The sequence below is a fragment of the Pseudochaenichthys georgianus genome, chromosome 17 (genome assembly GCF_902827115.2).
Source record: "Pseudochaenichthys georgianus chromosome 17, fPseGeo1.2, whole genome shotgun sequence".
NCBI classification, from domain to species: Eukaryota; Metazoa; Chordata; class Actinopteri; order Perciformes; family Channichthyidae; genus Pseudochaenichthys; species Pseudochaenichthys georgianus.
The window spans coordinates 16,297,803-16,313,162 of NC_047519.1; the positions used below are offsets into that span (position 1 = coordinate 16,297,803).

The 15,360-nt window shown below is 40.5% G+C and overlaps 1 protein-coding gene across 2 annotated transcripts; it reads left to right on the forward strand.

Annotated features, from left to right (window-relative positions):
• Nucleotides 1-236: 236 nt before the first annotated feature.
• Nucleotides 237-10,500, forward strand: crispld1b (cysteine-rich secretory protein LCCL domain containing 1b). Of its 2 annotated transcripts, none has more exons than XM_034103664.2 (15): nucleotides 237-318; nucleotides 1,668-1,978; nucleotides 5,211-5,329; nucleotides 6,019-6,151; nucleotides 6,482-6,597; nucleotides 6,725-6,825; nucleotides 6,978-7,145; nucleotides 7,260-7,320; nucleotides 7,510-7,576; nucleotides 7,865-7,995; nucleotides 8,086-8,129; nucleotides 8,230-8,302; nucleotides 8,635-8,704; nucleotides 8,856-8,989; nucleotides 9,399-10,500. In XM_034103664.2, exons 2-15 carry the CDS (start codon nucleotides 1,712-1,714, stop codon nucleotides 9,448-9,450), a joined length of 1,536 nt encoding a protein of 511 aa, XP_033959555.1. In that variant the 5' UTR covers nucleotides 237-318; nucleotides 1,668-1,711; the 3' UTR covers nucleotides 9,451-10,500. The 2 variants fall into 2 exon arrangements, with proteins under 2 accessions (XP_033959555.1, XP_033959554.1); XM_034103663.2 differs by having other exon boundaries at nucleotides 243-507.
• Nucleotides 10,501-15,360: the final 4,860 nt, after the last annotated feature.

Below are 15,360 nucleotides of genomic sequence, written 5' to 3' on the forward strand. Positions count from 1 at the left end.
TGTGTGTGTGTGTGTGTGTGTGTGTGTGTGTGTGTGTGTGTGTGTGTGTGTGTGTGTGTGTGTGTGTGTGTGTGTGTGTGTATGTGTGTGTGTGTGTGTGTGTGTGTGTGTGTGTGTGTGTGTGTGTGCGTGCGTGCGTGCGTGCGAGGAGAGAGTTTGTAAGGTGGGGGTGCGGTAAGGCAGTGGGAGCAGCAGGGCTTGTGGAGGCGTGGTCCTCTGCGTTGCACGTTGCTAAACGCGAATTTGGCATATAAACGTAAAATGAGAAGCGGTCCCATGCAGCCAGCAGCGCACTGAGCCAGCTGAGGAATTCAACAGGTACCTATAGACATTTCTGAGCTCTCTCTCCCCGCGTGGATGTACGGACTGCCTACCCTTATGTTGCTTGTTGAATGGAATTAAAGGCTCCATGGGTTGGAAAACTGCAATTTTGCCCTAATCTCAGGGAGCTCTTGCATCTGGAATATTGCACCTGAGATACTCTGATCGATTTGAGGGAATTTAAAGGTAAAAGTGCAGTACTGCACTATGAAATTACCTTTATTGTTATGGACATGTGTGTTTTTATTGCTACAGAAATATGTCGTTCTTATCTAACGTTTTTTTTTATTTATTTTTAAGTATTCCTAAAATCATTTGTGCAGTATTATCTTTAGTGGAACTCGTTTTTGTATCAAACAATGCTAAGTTTAGTTAATAAAGGGGTCAATAAAAGGAAATATAAAATGAAATGTCTTTTAATAATTAGCTCCAATGCTGCACCATGCCTTCAGTAAATGTTACGGTACAGTACGGAACTGGTCCTACTGTGTGTACTGATGCGTGACCTACAGATGCACACATACTGCTGAAAGCTGTATTACCCTTACTGTTTGAAGTCCCCTATGATTACATCATTTTTTTAAAAGAGACCGTGGATGGATTTGAGGTGCATTTGGGGCTATTTTATAAAAATGCTGTAGTGTGGAAAAGCTTGTTTAGAAGAGGATAAATGAATATTGTGTACACTTATGTGAATTAAGCCATCAGTCAATATTCTCCTATGTTTTACTGCAATTCAAACTAAAGCTATTCTACTCTAAAGAGTTGTGTACTCAAGTCACAAATTCGATTAGGCCTAAGACTCGACATTATAAAATCAAAATTGACTTGGAATCGAACACCAATGCTTGCGTATTTAGTTGGACTTTAGCCTTTTATCTTTAAAATACTTGATACCTTTCCAGAGCCAAAACATTGTTTAATATTTAATTAAAAGTCACAAATCGATTCATTTAATTTAATTTAATGAATTGACTAATGTCAATCCTATTCATTCCAAGGAAATGTACACTTAATTCACCTGATTTACTTTGTTTGAACCAGTCTGACAGCAAGTTGAAGGAGAGAACAATCAAGGTTTGAGTGGATATAAAATAAATATATATAATTGATTTTGTTTACGTATTAAAACTACATAGGGTCAACAAAAAATGAATTCAATATGCATACTGTAATTTGCAGGTCAAAAAAGCATGAGATGGTCAAGAGGCAGCCAGTGAAGAACTCAAAATGCAAAGGCTTTTTGGCTTGGTACTTGTGACTTAGGACCTTGACTTGCAACTTGAGACATACTCGTGACTTGCAAATCCCATCTCTGAAACTTTACTACCCTTTTTGTTTTGCAGAAATAAAAAAGTATTCTTGATTCAGCAGTGGGATTAACTCGGTCATGAAGAAGTCTATTCCTCTCCTGGGCTGGATTAGAGTAGCGAGCTTGTTCCTGTGCTTGTCCCAGACCGTCCTGGCTGTGGTCCTCAACAACTCTACAAATCTCGATTCCATCCTCGACAAGTACAGGGACAAGGATGAGGAGTGGTGGAAGGTCAGGTCCAGAGGGAAGAGGGCCATCAGCGAAGGAGACATGCACCTGATCCTGGACCTTCACAACAAGCTGAGGGGTCAGGTCCACCCTCCTGCCTCCAACATGGAGTTCATGGTAAGTCCTTAGGAGAAAGCTGCGCCTTATAAACTGTAGGTCAATTTCCTCAAAATCGAATACAAATATTAATTTCATCATGTTTTTATTTAAAGGAAAATGGTACTATGGAACATAAACCATGATTTGTATGCGATCCAGAATCCAATGGGTTCTTTCTTGGCCCTTCCACCAAGTTTCATGAAAATCGGCTAGTATTTATTTTCCGTAATCCTGTTGACAGACAAACATACAATCACACAGACAGAGGTGGTGGGGGTAATCAATAAACCCTACCAGTATTATTCAAACAAAGTGTCAGAATACAATTACTAGAGTTAAACGGATACAAATTCTGTTCATTTTGATTGACCCTTTACTGAATGCCCGTCCAACCATAAAGGACCACAGCAGGCTTCTGGCACTGTAGCTGTGTCAGCATAATAGGGAAGGCAATACGGACAGAACAAGATCTGCATCCAAAGCCCCCATCACGCTAGCTCCTTCCTCCTGCTTGCCCGCCCTTGCTGACCCTGGCCTACATCCAGCTTTCACCCCCGCAGTGTTGTCCTGCCCTCTGCCTCAACCATCCTGCCCTCCCTCCTTCCCTTCCTGCCCCGCGTCTCCTTACTCTATCGCTCCGTTTCTCCTCCTGCTGACTCTCTTTCTCCCTGCCTTCTAGATCTTTAGCCTCACATGCTTTCCCTGAGGCTTTTCTTCACCCTGCTCTGCTTTCACGCTTTCCCTTCGCCTCCTCTCTCCCCATCCATTGCAGCTCACTCAAACCCTGGCCGAGACCCATGTTATCTTTTGTTTGATCCTCCACGCATCTCATTTCGGTGCCACAGCGGTGAATCTATTTCAAACATGTTGAGCCTCGCCGTTTGAAGTGCAGGGCATGGTAGTGTAAATGTATGTTATGTACACTTATCTACTGTTTCTGAAGCGAGGGATACTATTACTGATTATAATGATGTGGTGAGGCAGGAGAATGATGAGGGCCAAGTGTTTTCAGATTGCAGGATTTGAAGGCCAGGAGGACTGCAGTTTATTTGCAGCTCTGACTTCTTTATTTCGTAAAAAAAAGCCACTCAGCAATTCCTGTAATCTCAGTCTGTCCTTTCTTGCAAAGCAGATTTTCCAGAAAAAGAGATCTCTCTAAAGGTAACCATTACCATAATCTTAAATTACAAGCATTTATGTTAAGCAATTTGCGTCCTTTAAATTTCCAAAGGATGGCTCTTGTTTTATTGAGTATTCACACTGCTGTAAGACAGCAGAGGTGGTCCTGGCAGATGGCTGGAAACAGCTCTGTATTTTGGGAAATTAATGCTCTTTAGAATGCAAATGTCGACTGTTAGTTGTTACAGTGACCGTTCCCCAAAGGCCAGCGGGCAGTCCATCTTCCTCTGTGATGGATAATTGAGGATGACGAATAACAAGATCACAGGAAGAATAATGAGCTGACAGTGATCATTAGTATCCACTGTCGATTCTTTGTAGTAAACTCGATCGTCATTATAACCTGCAGGAGTAGTGACACATAGCCTGTGCAGGTGGGTAGTATTTCATTACAAGTAGTCAAATAATCTAAGTTCTAATAAGTGCTTTAAACATTTCTAATGCTGAAGTTTTTCAATCTGTTCCATGCGGATTGGTTCTGCTTTTGCATTTATAACTTAAGCTTCTCGTATGGTTCAATTTCTCTAGCTAGCTAGCTTTCTCTAACTTTGATGTGTTAGTGAGCTTTAAATCGTAATGTTAGAAGATGTGTTGCATCTTATTGCTTAGAGCATTTAAAGAACACGTTGTCTTCCTTTTATCATACATACATTTGTTTTATTATTCGATGACATGAATATACTGTCGCACCAATGCCCTTATAGCAATGTTGGAGAAAGTGACACATCATTAAATGTTGTGTTTCCCCGCAGTTATTTGGATCCAAACCAAAATGTAATGGATAATCTCTGCCGAATTTTACACCTTCCAATGAAATTCCTAAAAATATAAAACAATTTCTTCTGTAATCCTACAGAGGGACAAACCAAGACGAAAACGTAACCTCCTTGGCAAAGGTGGCAACAATTGGAATGATCCAAATTTGACCAAACACTTTAAATATTATGTAATGATCTTGGAAACATATAGTAAGAAGGGCAAAGCAGAAAAGACACAACAACAGTGTTGGCATCTCAGCCACAGCTGGACCATGGCCAAAGGAGTAAAGAGCCAAAGAGTCAAAATGTCTCTTCTCCAATCAGACCTGAACAGTAAGCAGCACCACAGTGAATGAGCAACAGTGTGCACAGTGTGCTAGCCTTGCCAAGCATATGGAACACATTATAGTGGTAAATCACAGCAGTTGCAACTCCACACTTGAGCATTATCCTGTTAGTTTTGACGTGTGATAGCTGTAATGCAACCAAACAGTTCAACGACAGAGCACACTGCACCTTTTCTTCTCCCTCGCAAATAAAGTCACCATTAAAATACGGTACATTGGAAATACTCAATACTCTGCTTTCCTGCTTTGTGGGAAGTTTTTACAGTAAAAATGGCTTCAAGCCCCCAAAACAGAGAGTCTCTGTTTTAGGTAGCTTTTATTTGTCATATTTTTCTGCCTCAGCTTGTTTTATGAGACCAAAACTTACTGGAAACAACCGCAATGAATAGTAGCACAACACTGCAAGTTGATGTGGTGGTAGTGATACCTCTCTGTGTTCCTTCTCTCTCATGTATGTGTCTGTGCGTAGGAGAGTACATGTGTGTGCCTAATAGGAGGGGCCTAGTTTTGACTATACTGTGTTAAATTTGCGAGAGACATACATACAGCCACTTTACCTTAAAGTAAAGAGCAGATTCATCTTTCAGGTTCACTTTCCCTCAGGTTACTTTCAGATTAAGTACAATGGAATTTAAAGTAGTTTAGTTTACTCGATATCTTAAAAAATGCAATGAGTAGCAATTACAGCCTCAACTATGGTAAGTGGCCACTTAGCCCACTTAAATCATGAAGGTAATCCAGGAGTTCCAGGTCTGCAAACATCAATTGGAGGCAAAGAAGCTCTGACCTCAAACAAACTCATTGAGTTTAACCTGGAGCCCTGAACCTAATGCTTTATGTGCCAGCTGACAAAAATATGAGCCACCTACCCTAGCGGACCTTTAGAGTAGGGTTATGTTCATCTTTCCAAAGGCACGTAACAACTTAACCCTGGACCTTTTGTGTGTTCGTGTGTGTTCTCCCCAGGTATGGGATCATGAATTAGAGAGGAGCGCAGAGCACTGGGCACATACCTGCCGATGGGAACACGGGCCGAGCCATATGTTGACACAAATAGGTCAAAACCTTGGAGCGCATTGGGGCAGGTGTGTATGTACAAAGTGGAGGGAATTTTGACAGTTATATGATTTTTTTATACAGCAGTATTTTAATGATAATGTCTCTTACTCAGGATACCACTGTCCCTGTCTCATGTTTAATTAAAGAGCTACAGAGAGACTGAATATTGGACTTACCTTAGTAACGGGGTCAGGAACACAACTTCGCATACAAGCTAATGTTGTGCCTGGTCTGCCACATACACAATTGTTTGCTTACACATTTGCCTTCATAGGGTAATAATATGTAACAGTTTTCTTCAGCCTGTTTCGTTGCCCCCAAGTGACTAAACAAATATAAATGCAACTTTAATGACCCCGACATATTTTCACTAACTGTATGAATGCTTGGTACAAGGAGGCTGGAAATGGCCCATCCCATTCAAAGCAACCTTCTTTAATGTCATCAATAACCCCTGTGTATATTTGTTTTAAAATGTCTTCAGTGAAAATGTTAAAAAAGGGAAGACTTTTTCCTTGTAATGCTCCATGATGGCCTTTCATTTTGTTACAGGTGAATTGCCTTGCTCACGGAAACCTAAAACAATGCAGTGTGTCTTTACCAACAAATGAGATGAGAATACGTTCATGGACTTGACTTGAATAAAGTTTTTGTCACATGTTTTTTTGATGACGTTATAAAAAGATGCAGTGTAACACTTTTTCTGGTACTTTAGGGACCGTCCCCCTACCTATCATGTGCAAGCATGGTACGATGAGGTGAGGCACTACAGCTATCCCTACTCCCAGGAGTGTAACCCACACTGCCCATTGAGATGTTCAGGACCTGTTTGTACCCACTACACTCAGGTAAGGGCCTTTTTACTTCCATGTATCTATAGTCAGAGTTGCTTTTGGAATACTTTAGGCTTTTTAATTAACAACATTTTTATTTAGAATTAAATATTTGCAAAAAGTTGTTTGTTTTGACACACTTTTTTGGTTCCATTGGATTAGCTGAAGCCTATCGATTTACCATTATTCTCATGTGATTGTGAGACCCAGATGTATTATGTAAAATCCTGCTCTACTGTAGAACACTTGACATCTGCCTTTGGAAAATTCAGTCACATGCTCCACCAAATGTGAGAGCACTACTGAACTTTTTACTTTGTTTCTGTGTGTATTTACATTTTTCAGTTAGTGTGGGCAACAAGCAATCGTATTGGTTGTGCCATTAATGTGTGTTACAACATGAACGTGTGGGGAATGATCTGGACTAAAGCTGTCTATCTGGTCTGCAACTACTCTCCACCGTACGTTTTGGCATGTTTCAGCATCCGCAAAATAACTGAGGTCAAAACTTAAACCATTAATGTTGTATCTCATTATCAGATATATTTTTTTTTTTCCTTTTTTAACTACGACAACTCTTTTTTTCAGAGGCAACTGGTGGGGTCATGCTCCGTACAAATATGGATCACCCTGTTCTGCATGTCCAGCTAGCTATGCTGGAGGCTGCAGGGACAATCTCTGCTACAAAGGTGAGTTAGGATCAAGAGTCTTACTATTTTTGCCTTATCTTATCTCCTTACATACCTTTATACCTACCCTTAAGGTTAATAATAGTTTAACCAAGAGAAAATGGGCTCAAATTAAATACAATACAGTGACAATCTTGTATCCATGTTTTTAGATGGGGGTGTTGACAGGCGTCCAGCTCCTGAGCTTGAGGAGACCAACTACATTGAACCTGAAACAGAACCAGTGAGGGACAGGGAGCCGCAGCCCAGGGCCCAGACACCAGACCCCTCACCCAACGACAACCTGGAGAGAAACCAGGTTCTCAACACAGAGCAGATGTGTAAGCAATGCTCTGAAAATACTACATCTCTCCATGTGAAGCCATTTTGAGAGTGTACATCATTACTGGTATTAAAATGAGGTTGTAAAAGCTCTTTTTTATTTTTTATTGTAGGTCAACAGGTCGACTGTGAGACTAAACTGAGAGATCGGTGCAAGGGAACAACCTGTAACAGGTAAATGCTTTGGAATATATTGACACTTGATGCAAATTCTGAAAAATATCATGCGATAAGGTAGGTGGGAATTATCAGGACAACTCAGATGGGAGTAGATCATAAATAATGTAAAGTAAAATAGTCAACTATAATGGGTTAAGTACCATTGCCAACATGTGTTCACTATACTCTTGTTCCTTTCCTTAGATATGAGTGTCCACCTGGCTGCCTCGACAGCCCTGGAAGAGTCGTTGGGAGTGGACATTATGACATGGTAAAGGATCACCAGAGACAACTTACATTTTCAGTACATTTTTAAACCTGCAATTACATTTATGTATCCATGGAAAATTAATTGGGGTTGTTTATTTGCAAAAAACTGGGGATACGATACGTATTTTGATCCATGCTGTTATTTTAGATACAGTATCACAAAACATATATATATGTATATATATACTTGAGTATCACTATTGTGTTAGTCAAGTGTTTTGATATTTTCTTAAAGCCCTAAAATGTAGGTTGATTTACAGTTATATTTTGACTTTGTCTTTAATTGCAGCAATCCAGTGTGTGTGGAGCTGGTTTGCACGCTGGTGTTATTGACAATGATGGAGGATGGCTGGATGTAACAAGACTGGGTAGAAAACAACAATTCAGCAAGTCATACAAGAATGGTATCCAATCAATAGGGTATGAATCAGTCTATTTATTTAGTCTTTTTCTATTCTAGTATTGAGTAAAATTGGAATGATGGATCATGCCCTTTTCTTAAATTTGCAGGAAAAACCGAAGTGCAAATTCATTCAAAATAGAGACAGTTCCTGGTAAGGAGCATACACTGTTTGTATCTCATTAAAGATATATAACAACATGTCATCTGCATACAGAAACACATTCATTGTACGTTGCCTTTTTTTCTTTCAGTCAAGGCAGTAAGATGTGACACCACTGTTGCACTTTTCTGCCCTTACAAGAAACCTGTGCGACACTGTGCCAGGTAACATTCTGCTTTAGATGTAGCCTATTCCTTAAGGAGACTGAAAATATCTCGCTCAATTGAACCACAATCGACTAGACCAATGAGTCACAGTCATTGTAGGTAATAGTAGCTATTTGGCCCATGTGACATGTAAGATTCAGAACAAAGTATCACCACTAGCCTATAGCCAGAGTATGCTAACCATTAGCTAACCTGCTAACGCTTCAGTAACGTCAACAATCAATCCAATCACCTATAATTATCAGGCTCTGCATTTAAAACAATAACATACATTAAATCCTGTGTATGCACTGACATTATTTCAGGTACTAAATAAACTTTTTCTTCAGGTTGTATTGTCCCAGGAACTGTGTGCGGGAGAGTGGAGCACGAGTCATAGGGACAACATACTTCTCAGATGTAAGTTCTTGCATCATTGTCATAAATTGAGCCTTTCATTGACTTCATGTTGACATATCATAGTCAGTAAAGCAAAGATATAGTATTTAATAACATGAATGGTGTCTTAAATTACTGCAGAGTATCAATAATTTGTTTATTTCTCTTTCAGAAATCCAGTATCTGCAGGGCAGCCATTCATTCTGGAGTTATCCAGAATGAGGCAGGAGGGTACCTCGACGTGATGCCTGTGGAGAAAAGGAGGCAGTACAGCGGCAGCTACCAGAATAGCATCTCCTCAGAGAGGTACTGCAGGGTTTAAAACAAAAGTACACATATTTACAGTAAACCCACAATGTTCAAAAGACAGTAATGGTAATTCCAGTCAGATTATCCACCAACATTTTCAGAGGGTTAAACGTACAACATACAAACCAAGAACTGAAAAGGAGGGTTCTATTTCCCATTTTTAGTTTCTTAGATTATGTAAGAAAAATGCCAACCAGTAGGATGCAGTCAATTTCTTAGCCTATTCAAAGGAAAATGTAATAGATCAGTAGATCAGCTGACCTTTGAAAATGTTGCTGTTCCTGGTGCATTCTGGACGGACTAAATTCATTTCTAAATATTCAGAAATCGTAGTTTAAAAACAAAGGGGGATGGGGGGGTTCACTGTTGACATCTTTATTCACTCCTTGTTCTTTTTTTTGTCCAGCTTAGTGAACCCGACAGTTGGAAAAGCCTTCAGAGTGTTTGCAATCATCTGAAGAACCGCTCCCAATGGACAGAGTACCATCAGACAAGGCCACTTCACATCCAGCAAGCCCACTCATTATCATCTTTCAACCTGTAATTACAACCAGTCATACATACAATACAATACAATACAATAAAAGACCAAGAGTCTCTTTAAATAAAGATGATGATGATGATGATGATGATGATGATGATGATGATGATGATGATGATGATGATGATGATGATGATGATGATGATGATGATGATACAGTAAATTCAGCTTTTCACTTTCTGACACAAAATATGTAAGAGAGTTGTACTCAATGCTTCTCCTCTAAGTTTGGTGAGAATGATGATCCTGGATGTCTTTTGCCATATGTCTTGCCAAAATATCCATAATAATTACATTGGGGCTGCTGTATATCATGCTGACATGATATCATGACCTCATGTTTTTTTTTATCAAATTGATGTTGCACCCTAAAAAATCCCACAATTTCCCATGTGAAGGTCAAAATATAACATGATGAAAATGACATAGGACCTCAGGCAGCGGTAGACAAAAAGGGGGTTTCACTTCCAGCCACCCACCATGAATTTTGCAAGCCAAAACAACAACTGTCAGAATGCATATTAACTCTGGTTTGGGCTTCCATATAATATAGCAACTATTCAGGCAGTAGAATACAATTGTATATATTTGTAAATAATAATGTAAATAATATTGATCACCTTTTGATTTAATGTTTGCTACTGTTACCTTTTGTTTATTCATATTTCTAACACATTGCCAGCCATACAAAGAGCAATACCAGCAATAAACAGTAGATGCTGAAACTGATTCTGCATGCGTAACATATATTTGTCACACAAGCTTTTTATTTTATTTTTATAAAGGACAAGCAATAACTCTAGTATATTCATGTGTTTGTAAATATTGTGTATGTAACATATTGTTTTATTGTATGCTGCATTTCCCAGCCTTTGTTTACAGATTTATATGAATGGGTCCTGGCTGGCCAGGAATGTGCATGGCAGAATCAAAATTAAAACACAGAGATTCAATTCAAACGTTTTTTGTGTAATTTCTTATTGTTATAAAATCAATAAACTATACTCTCCGGCATATCCAGCCATGCAGTGGGGTGGTTTGTGAACTACCTCTCTGAAAGGTCCCAATGTGTTCATTTTGATGGACTGTCTTCTGAGTGGTTAAACATTTCTAATGGTGTACCACAAGGTTATGTTTTAGGACCACTTTTATTCTCCATCTACATCAACAGTTTAGGTGATAATGTGGATGAAGCTACTTTACATTTTTATGCGGATGATACTGTGATGTATTGTGCAGGTCCCTCCATTAAAGAGGCTGTTGTTAAATTACAGGCTGTTTTTAACACTATTCAGACTCAGCTCTCTGAACTAAAGCTTCTTTTAAATGTGGATAAAACCAAGGTAATGCTCTTTTCAAAAGCAAAAAAGACACCAGAGCCTGTTTTAGATATTTTAACTACGCAAGGAACAAAACTTGAAGTTGTTGCCTGTTACAAATACCTTGGTATCTGGCTTGATGATTGTCTCACTTTTAAACTTCATGTCAATAACCTGCTAAAAAAACTGAGGGTTAGGCTAGGTTTCTTCTACAGGAACAAGTCCTGTTTCTCGCTTGAGGCCAGGAAAAGGCTAGTCACTGTGACCTTTTTACCTGTGCTGGACTATGGGGATCTGATGTATATGAATGCACCTGCCAATTGCCTGGTCAAGTTAGATGCTGCGTATCACAGTGCACTAAGATTTGTGACACAAACTGTAAAGCATTAACCCATCACTGTACCCTGTATGCAAGGGCTGGTTTGCTTTCACTAACTGTACGGAGGCTCAGTCACTGGTACATTTCTATATACAAAGCCATGTTAGGGAAACTTCCATCTTATATCTGCTCCCTGATCTCTCGGAGAATTGTAAGTGGCTACTGCCTGAGATCGAATGCTGTGGTTTTATTAAATGTGCCAACTGCTAGGACTGTCTTAGGGAAGACAGCTTTTAGATGCGCAGCTCCTCTGTCTTGGAATAGTCTGCAAATTAAATGGAAACTGAACAATCTGGTGCCACTAAATGTTTTTAAAGCTCGGTTGGATGCTAGTCAATCGGAAGCTATTGGTACCTGTTTATGTGGATAATTATGTAAATGATGCTGTATGATGTCCTTTTGTTGTTCTATTTATGTTTTTATGTTTCATGTGTAACTACTTGAGCAGGTCTCCCTTGAAAAAGAGATCAATGATCTCAATGGGATTTATCTGTATAAATAAAGGTTTGAAATGAAATGAAATGAACAAAACAAAAAAATCCAAAGTCTGCAAACCCCAATTCACAGGCTCGATTGTGCTCCTCAGTTTACATTGTATTATGTAATTGTTTTCATCTTTAGCGGACATATGGTTACAGACATATGGTTTGAGTGGCCACACTTTTTAATATCTTTTTAATATCAGTCCCTACAGCTATAGCCTGAGGAATCTGGGCATTTCAACAACGTCTCAAATTCAGCTGCGGGTGAAAGTTTTGAGAGAAATGTCTTTCTAGAAAGCTGTGGGTGTTTCCAGAAACTGTAGGGAACACAGGAAGAGAAAGCTGCTTATTTCCGGTCCGGGAAGGAGATCTTATTTAGCAGTTGGATTTGCATGCTTCAAGTTAAGTGCAAAGAAATGCCAATTCAGGCAAAATCTTTGCCTGAACCAGTTTACATTTATATTCTTACATTTTTGCTAATGCTGTACCCAAATGCCTAAAATATAAGTTGACAACCAGTTTTGATTTGCTTTCTTTTTTATCAACATACTGCGTGTGTACATGTTCCTGCAGTGTTTTCTATCACTCCTCTTTTCAGCTCAATGTCAGTTAAGAGAGATGTTAAAGGCTGTGCCAAAAGCTGCAGAGACAAAGACCAGCTTTGTGTTTCGCTGATCTCAACTTCCCAGGATGCATTTCCGTTTCCCTCATCTGGATGGGCACAGATGTGTATTCCAGCTAAAAAGTCCCTCAGTGACCTCTCAACTCTCATGAAGAGCCACACACACTCACAGAGGAGTACACACACACACGGACATTAGACACACATCCACATAAGGCAGACACGCTCTGTTACTTTGCAAGTAAATGGGGTATGACAAGTTATGAAAAAGGAGGGCATAGAAAAATAAACAATTTCCTTTGGAAGCTAGATACTTTACCAGATCTTTTGTGTACATTTTAAGAAGTCTTTGAGCATTTCAATTTCTATAAGATACAGTTTTGTGGAGACGTTACAAAAACGTGTCTTAAAACACTATCTTCCGACAACAGGTCATTAAAATGTCAACAGAACAAATTACTTGAAACGTCCAATATTGGTCAATCTATATACAGTAGTCCAGTCTAACCGTCACATGAGGCAAGTGATGTTGCTCTGAAATAGACATGACCCTTTACATACCACATCAAGAAAATAGAAACCAAGAAAACATATGCTAACTGGGTTTGTGCCCGGTCGCCTGGAGAAAGAAGTCAAGCATCGCAGTGCTGTCAAAATTCACAGGATCTTGTTGCAGAGGCAGCCATTGGCACAGGACCCCTGTGAACTGCTCCGGGCAGTTGGCCAGCCTGTCAGTCAGAAATGAGTCAGTCCGCCATCATGGCAGTCAATTAGAGGCTTTCTCAAGCATTAAGAGTAGGCAAGCAGTATGGAATTCAGTTTGTGCGTCATGATTCAATCAGTCAGACAGACAGCTGGTTTGGTCAGATGAGAAGCCACCCACTAAGCCAAGCAGTCCATTACAGTGGGTCGGTAAACCAGGATGCCCTAAAGGCTCTACAGCGGTTTACAGGATACTTATTTAAAATGAGTAGTTTTACATTTTGGGAAATGTGCTATTGGATATCATGCTGAGAGTTAGGTGAGATCTCCTAAGACATACCACTCTCCATATTTACCGTGTAATCCATCCTCAAATCTCATTCATGGCAATAATAATAATCATTCAGAAAAATGCCGCTGGCAGACATCTACCTTTGTTGGTTTATTTGAAACGGCTTGGTTTGGTGGTCTTGCTATTGCATATGGTTTTTACTTTTTTAAGATGGTGATGCTAAATGAGGGAATTCTTTGATTTTGAGCTAATTGCAGACTATTAAATGCACTTTTGCCTGGATTAAATGGTAGCCTATTAGCTTGTATTGTTTAAAGGCCTGTTGTGTCACGATCTGTCTTTATGGTGTTTTGTCTTGTCTATATCTGTTTTTGGTTTTCTGTCTGCGTTGTGTTCTATTTCGTCCCTACTGACCGCCAGAGGCGGTGCTTTAGCACTGGATATGTCTATCACGCGCATGCGCAGCTCGAGTACCAATAACAACAAAGTCACCTGTGACCCACGTGACACCGGCTATATCAGCCGGTATCGTCAGAGGATCTGTTCCTTTCATCTTCTCGCTGCGCGAGGGTACCGTGGCTACGTTTTTGTAGCCTACAGCGTTCAGGTTTGAACGTTTGATCTGAGGGATTTCTCTGCAAACAGCTGACCGCGTGCAGCTTCGCGACTGACAGTCGGAGCTACGGGTCGTTAAACGCGTCCTCCAGGAGCTGCGGCCGGCTGTGCAGAGCCTCGACAGACAGGTTTGTGTCAGCTTGTTGCTGGTGATGGCTGTGTTTCCGCACCCGCTCCCAGCCAAGTTGTCCTGATTACCGTCTTATTGTTTGTGGCTTAGACTTTCTGGTGACGCCAGTGTTCCCGCTTCCTCTCCCATAAAGTTGCCCTTATGCTCTTTTGAAAGTTCTGCTTGTGGCTTTGTGCCCAAGCTATCATTAGCATTTGAGTCCCAGCTTTGGCTGCGTCCCTCATTCGATTTAGTATGGAAGCCCAGAGGGTCATACTTTAAACCCGTTTTTCGTTTAGATGCAGAAAGTAAGGTAAGTACTTTCTATTTCTTAGAAGCTATTATCTGGTCTTAACATTTGTGTTCTGACTTGGTCGCTTGATTGTTAGCAGCAGCCGCTTGGCTAACACCTTGCTGTTGAGCTTAACTATTAACTCAGGGCAGTGCTCCCGCTCCCTGTAGCATAGGGTTTGATTGCAGTAGCGCTAGATCGTTGTATTACTGCTCCTAGTACTAGACTCCTAGCACTAGGATGATATGCAGAGAACATCTTCACGGCGGGTGCTGTGTGCTCGGCATGTGCGGTTACTACTGTAACCAGGCACGGTTCTATGCGGGCTGTTCTCTTTCTTAGAAGCTTAATTATCTGGTCTTAACATTGTGTTCTGACTTGGTTGCTTGATTGTTAGCAGCAGCCGCTTGGCTAACACCTTGCATGTACGGTTAAGCTTCATTATTTAACTCAGCCGGTGAGGGCAGTGCTCTCGCTCCCGCTCCCGGTAAACGCATGGTATGGTTGCAGTAGCGCTATATCGTTGTATTTACTGCTCCTAGTACTAGACTCCTAGCACTAGGACGATATGCAGAGGACAATCTTCACTGTGTGTGCTGTGTGCTCTGCATGTATGGCCATTAAGGAGGATTTCATCCTCCCAATATTATATTGTCTAGTGGGCAGCCGTTGGCTGACACTTTTAGGCACCGGTCACAGTTACTATTGTAACTACGGGTCTAAGCCGTAAGTACTGGCCATAGTTAATACTGTAACTACGGGGTTAAGCCGTAAGTACTGGCCATAGTTACTACTGTAACTACGGTTCCAAGCCGTGCACGTACTGGCCATAGGCAATACCGTAACTACGGCTCTATGCCGTATAAGTACTGGCCATAGTTACTACTGTAACTACGGTTAGATGCCGTGTGAGCCCTGGCCATGGTTACTGCTGTAACTACGGCTCTGTGCTATTCTCTTCTTTAGAAGCTAGTTATCTGGTCTTAAACATGTGTGTTATTTGACTTGATCTCGC

Excerpts from the sequence above, each read along its gene's own strand:
- crispld1b (XM_034103664.2), top strand. The coding sequence starts at position 1,712 with ATGAAGAAGTCTATTCCTCTCCTGGGCTGGATTAGAGTAGCGAGCTTG. Across the intron at positions 1,979-5,210 it reads CCTCCAACATGGAGTTCATG|GTATGGGATCATGAATTAGA; the intron begins GTAAGTCCTTAG and ends TGTTCTCCCCAG. Across the intron at positions 7,996-8,085 it reads AATGGTATCCAATCAATAGG|GAAAAACCGAAGTGCAAATT; the intron begins GTATGAATCAGT and ends TTAAATTTGCAG.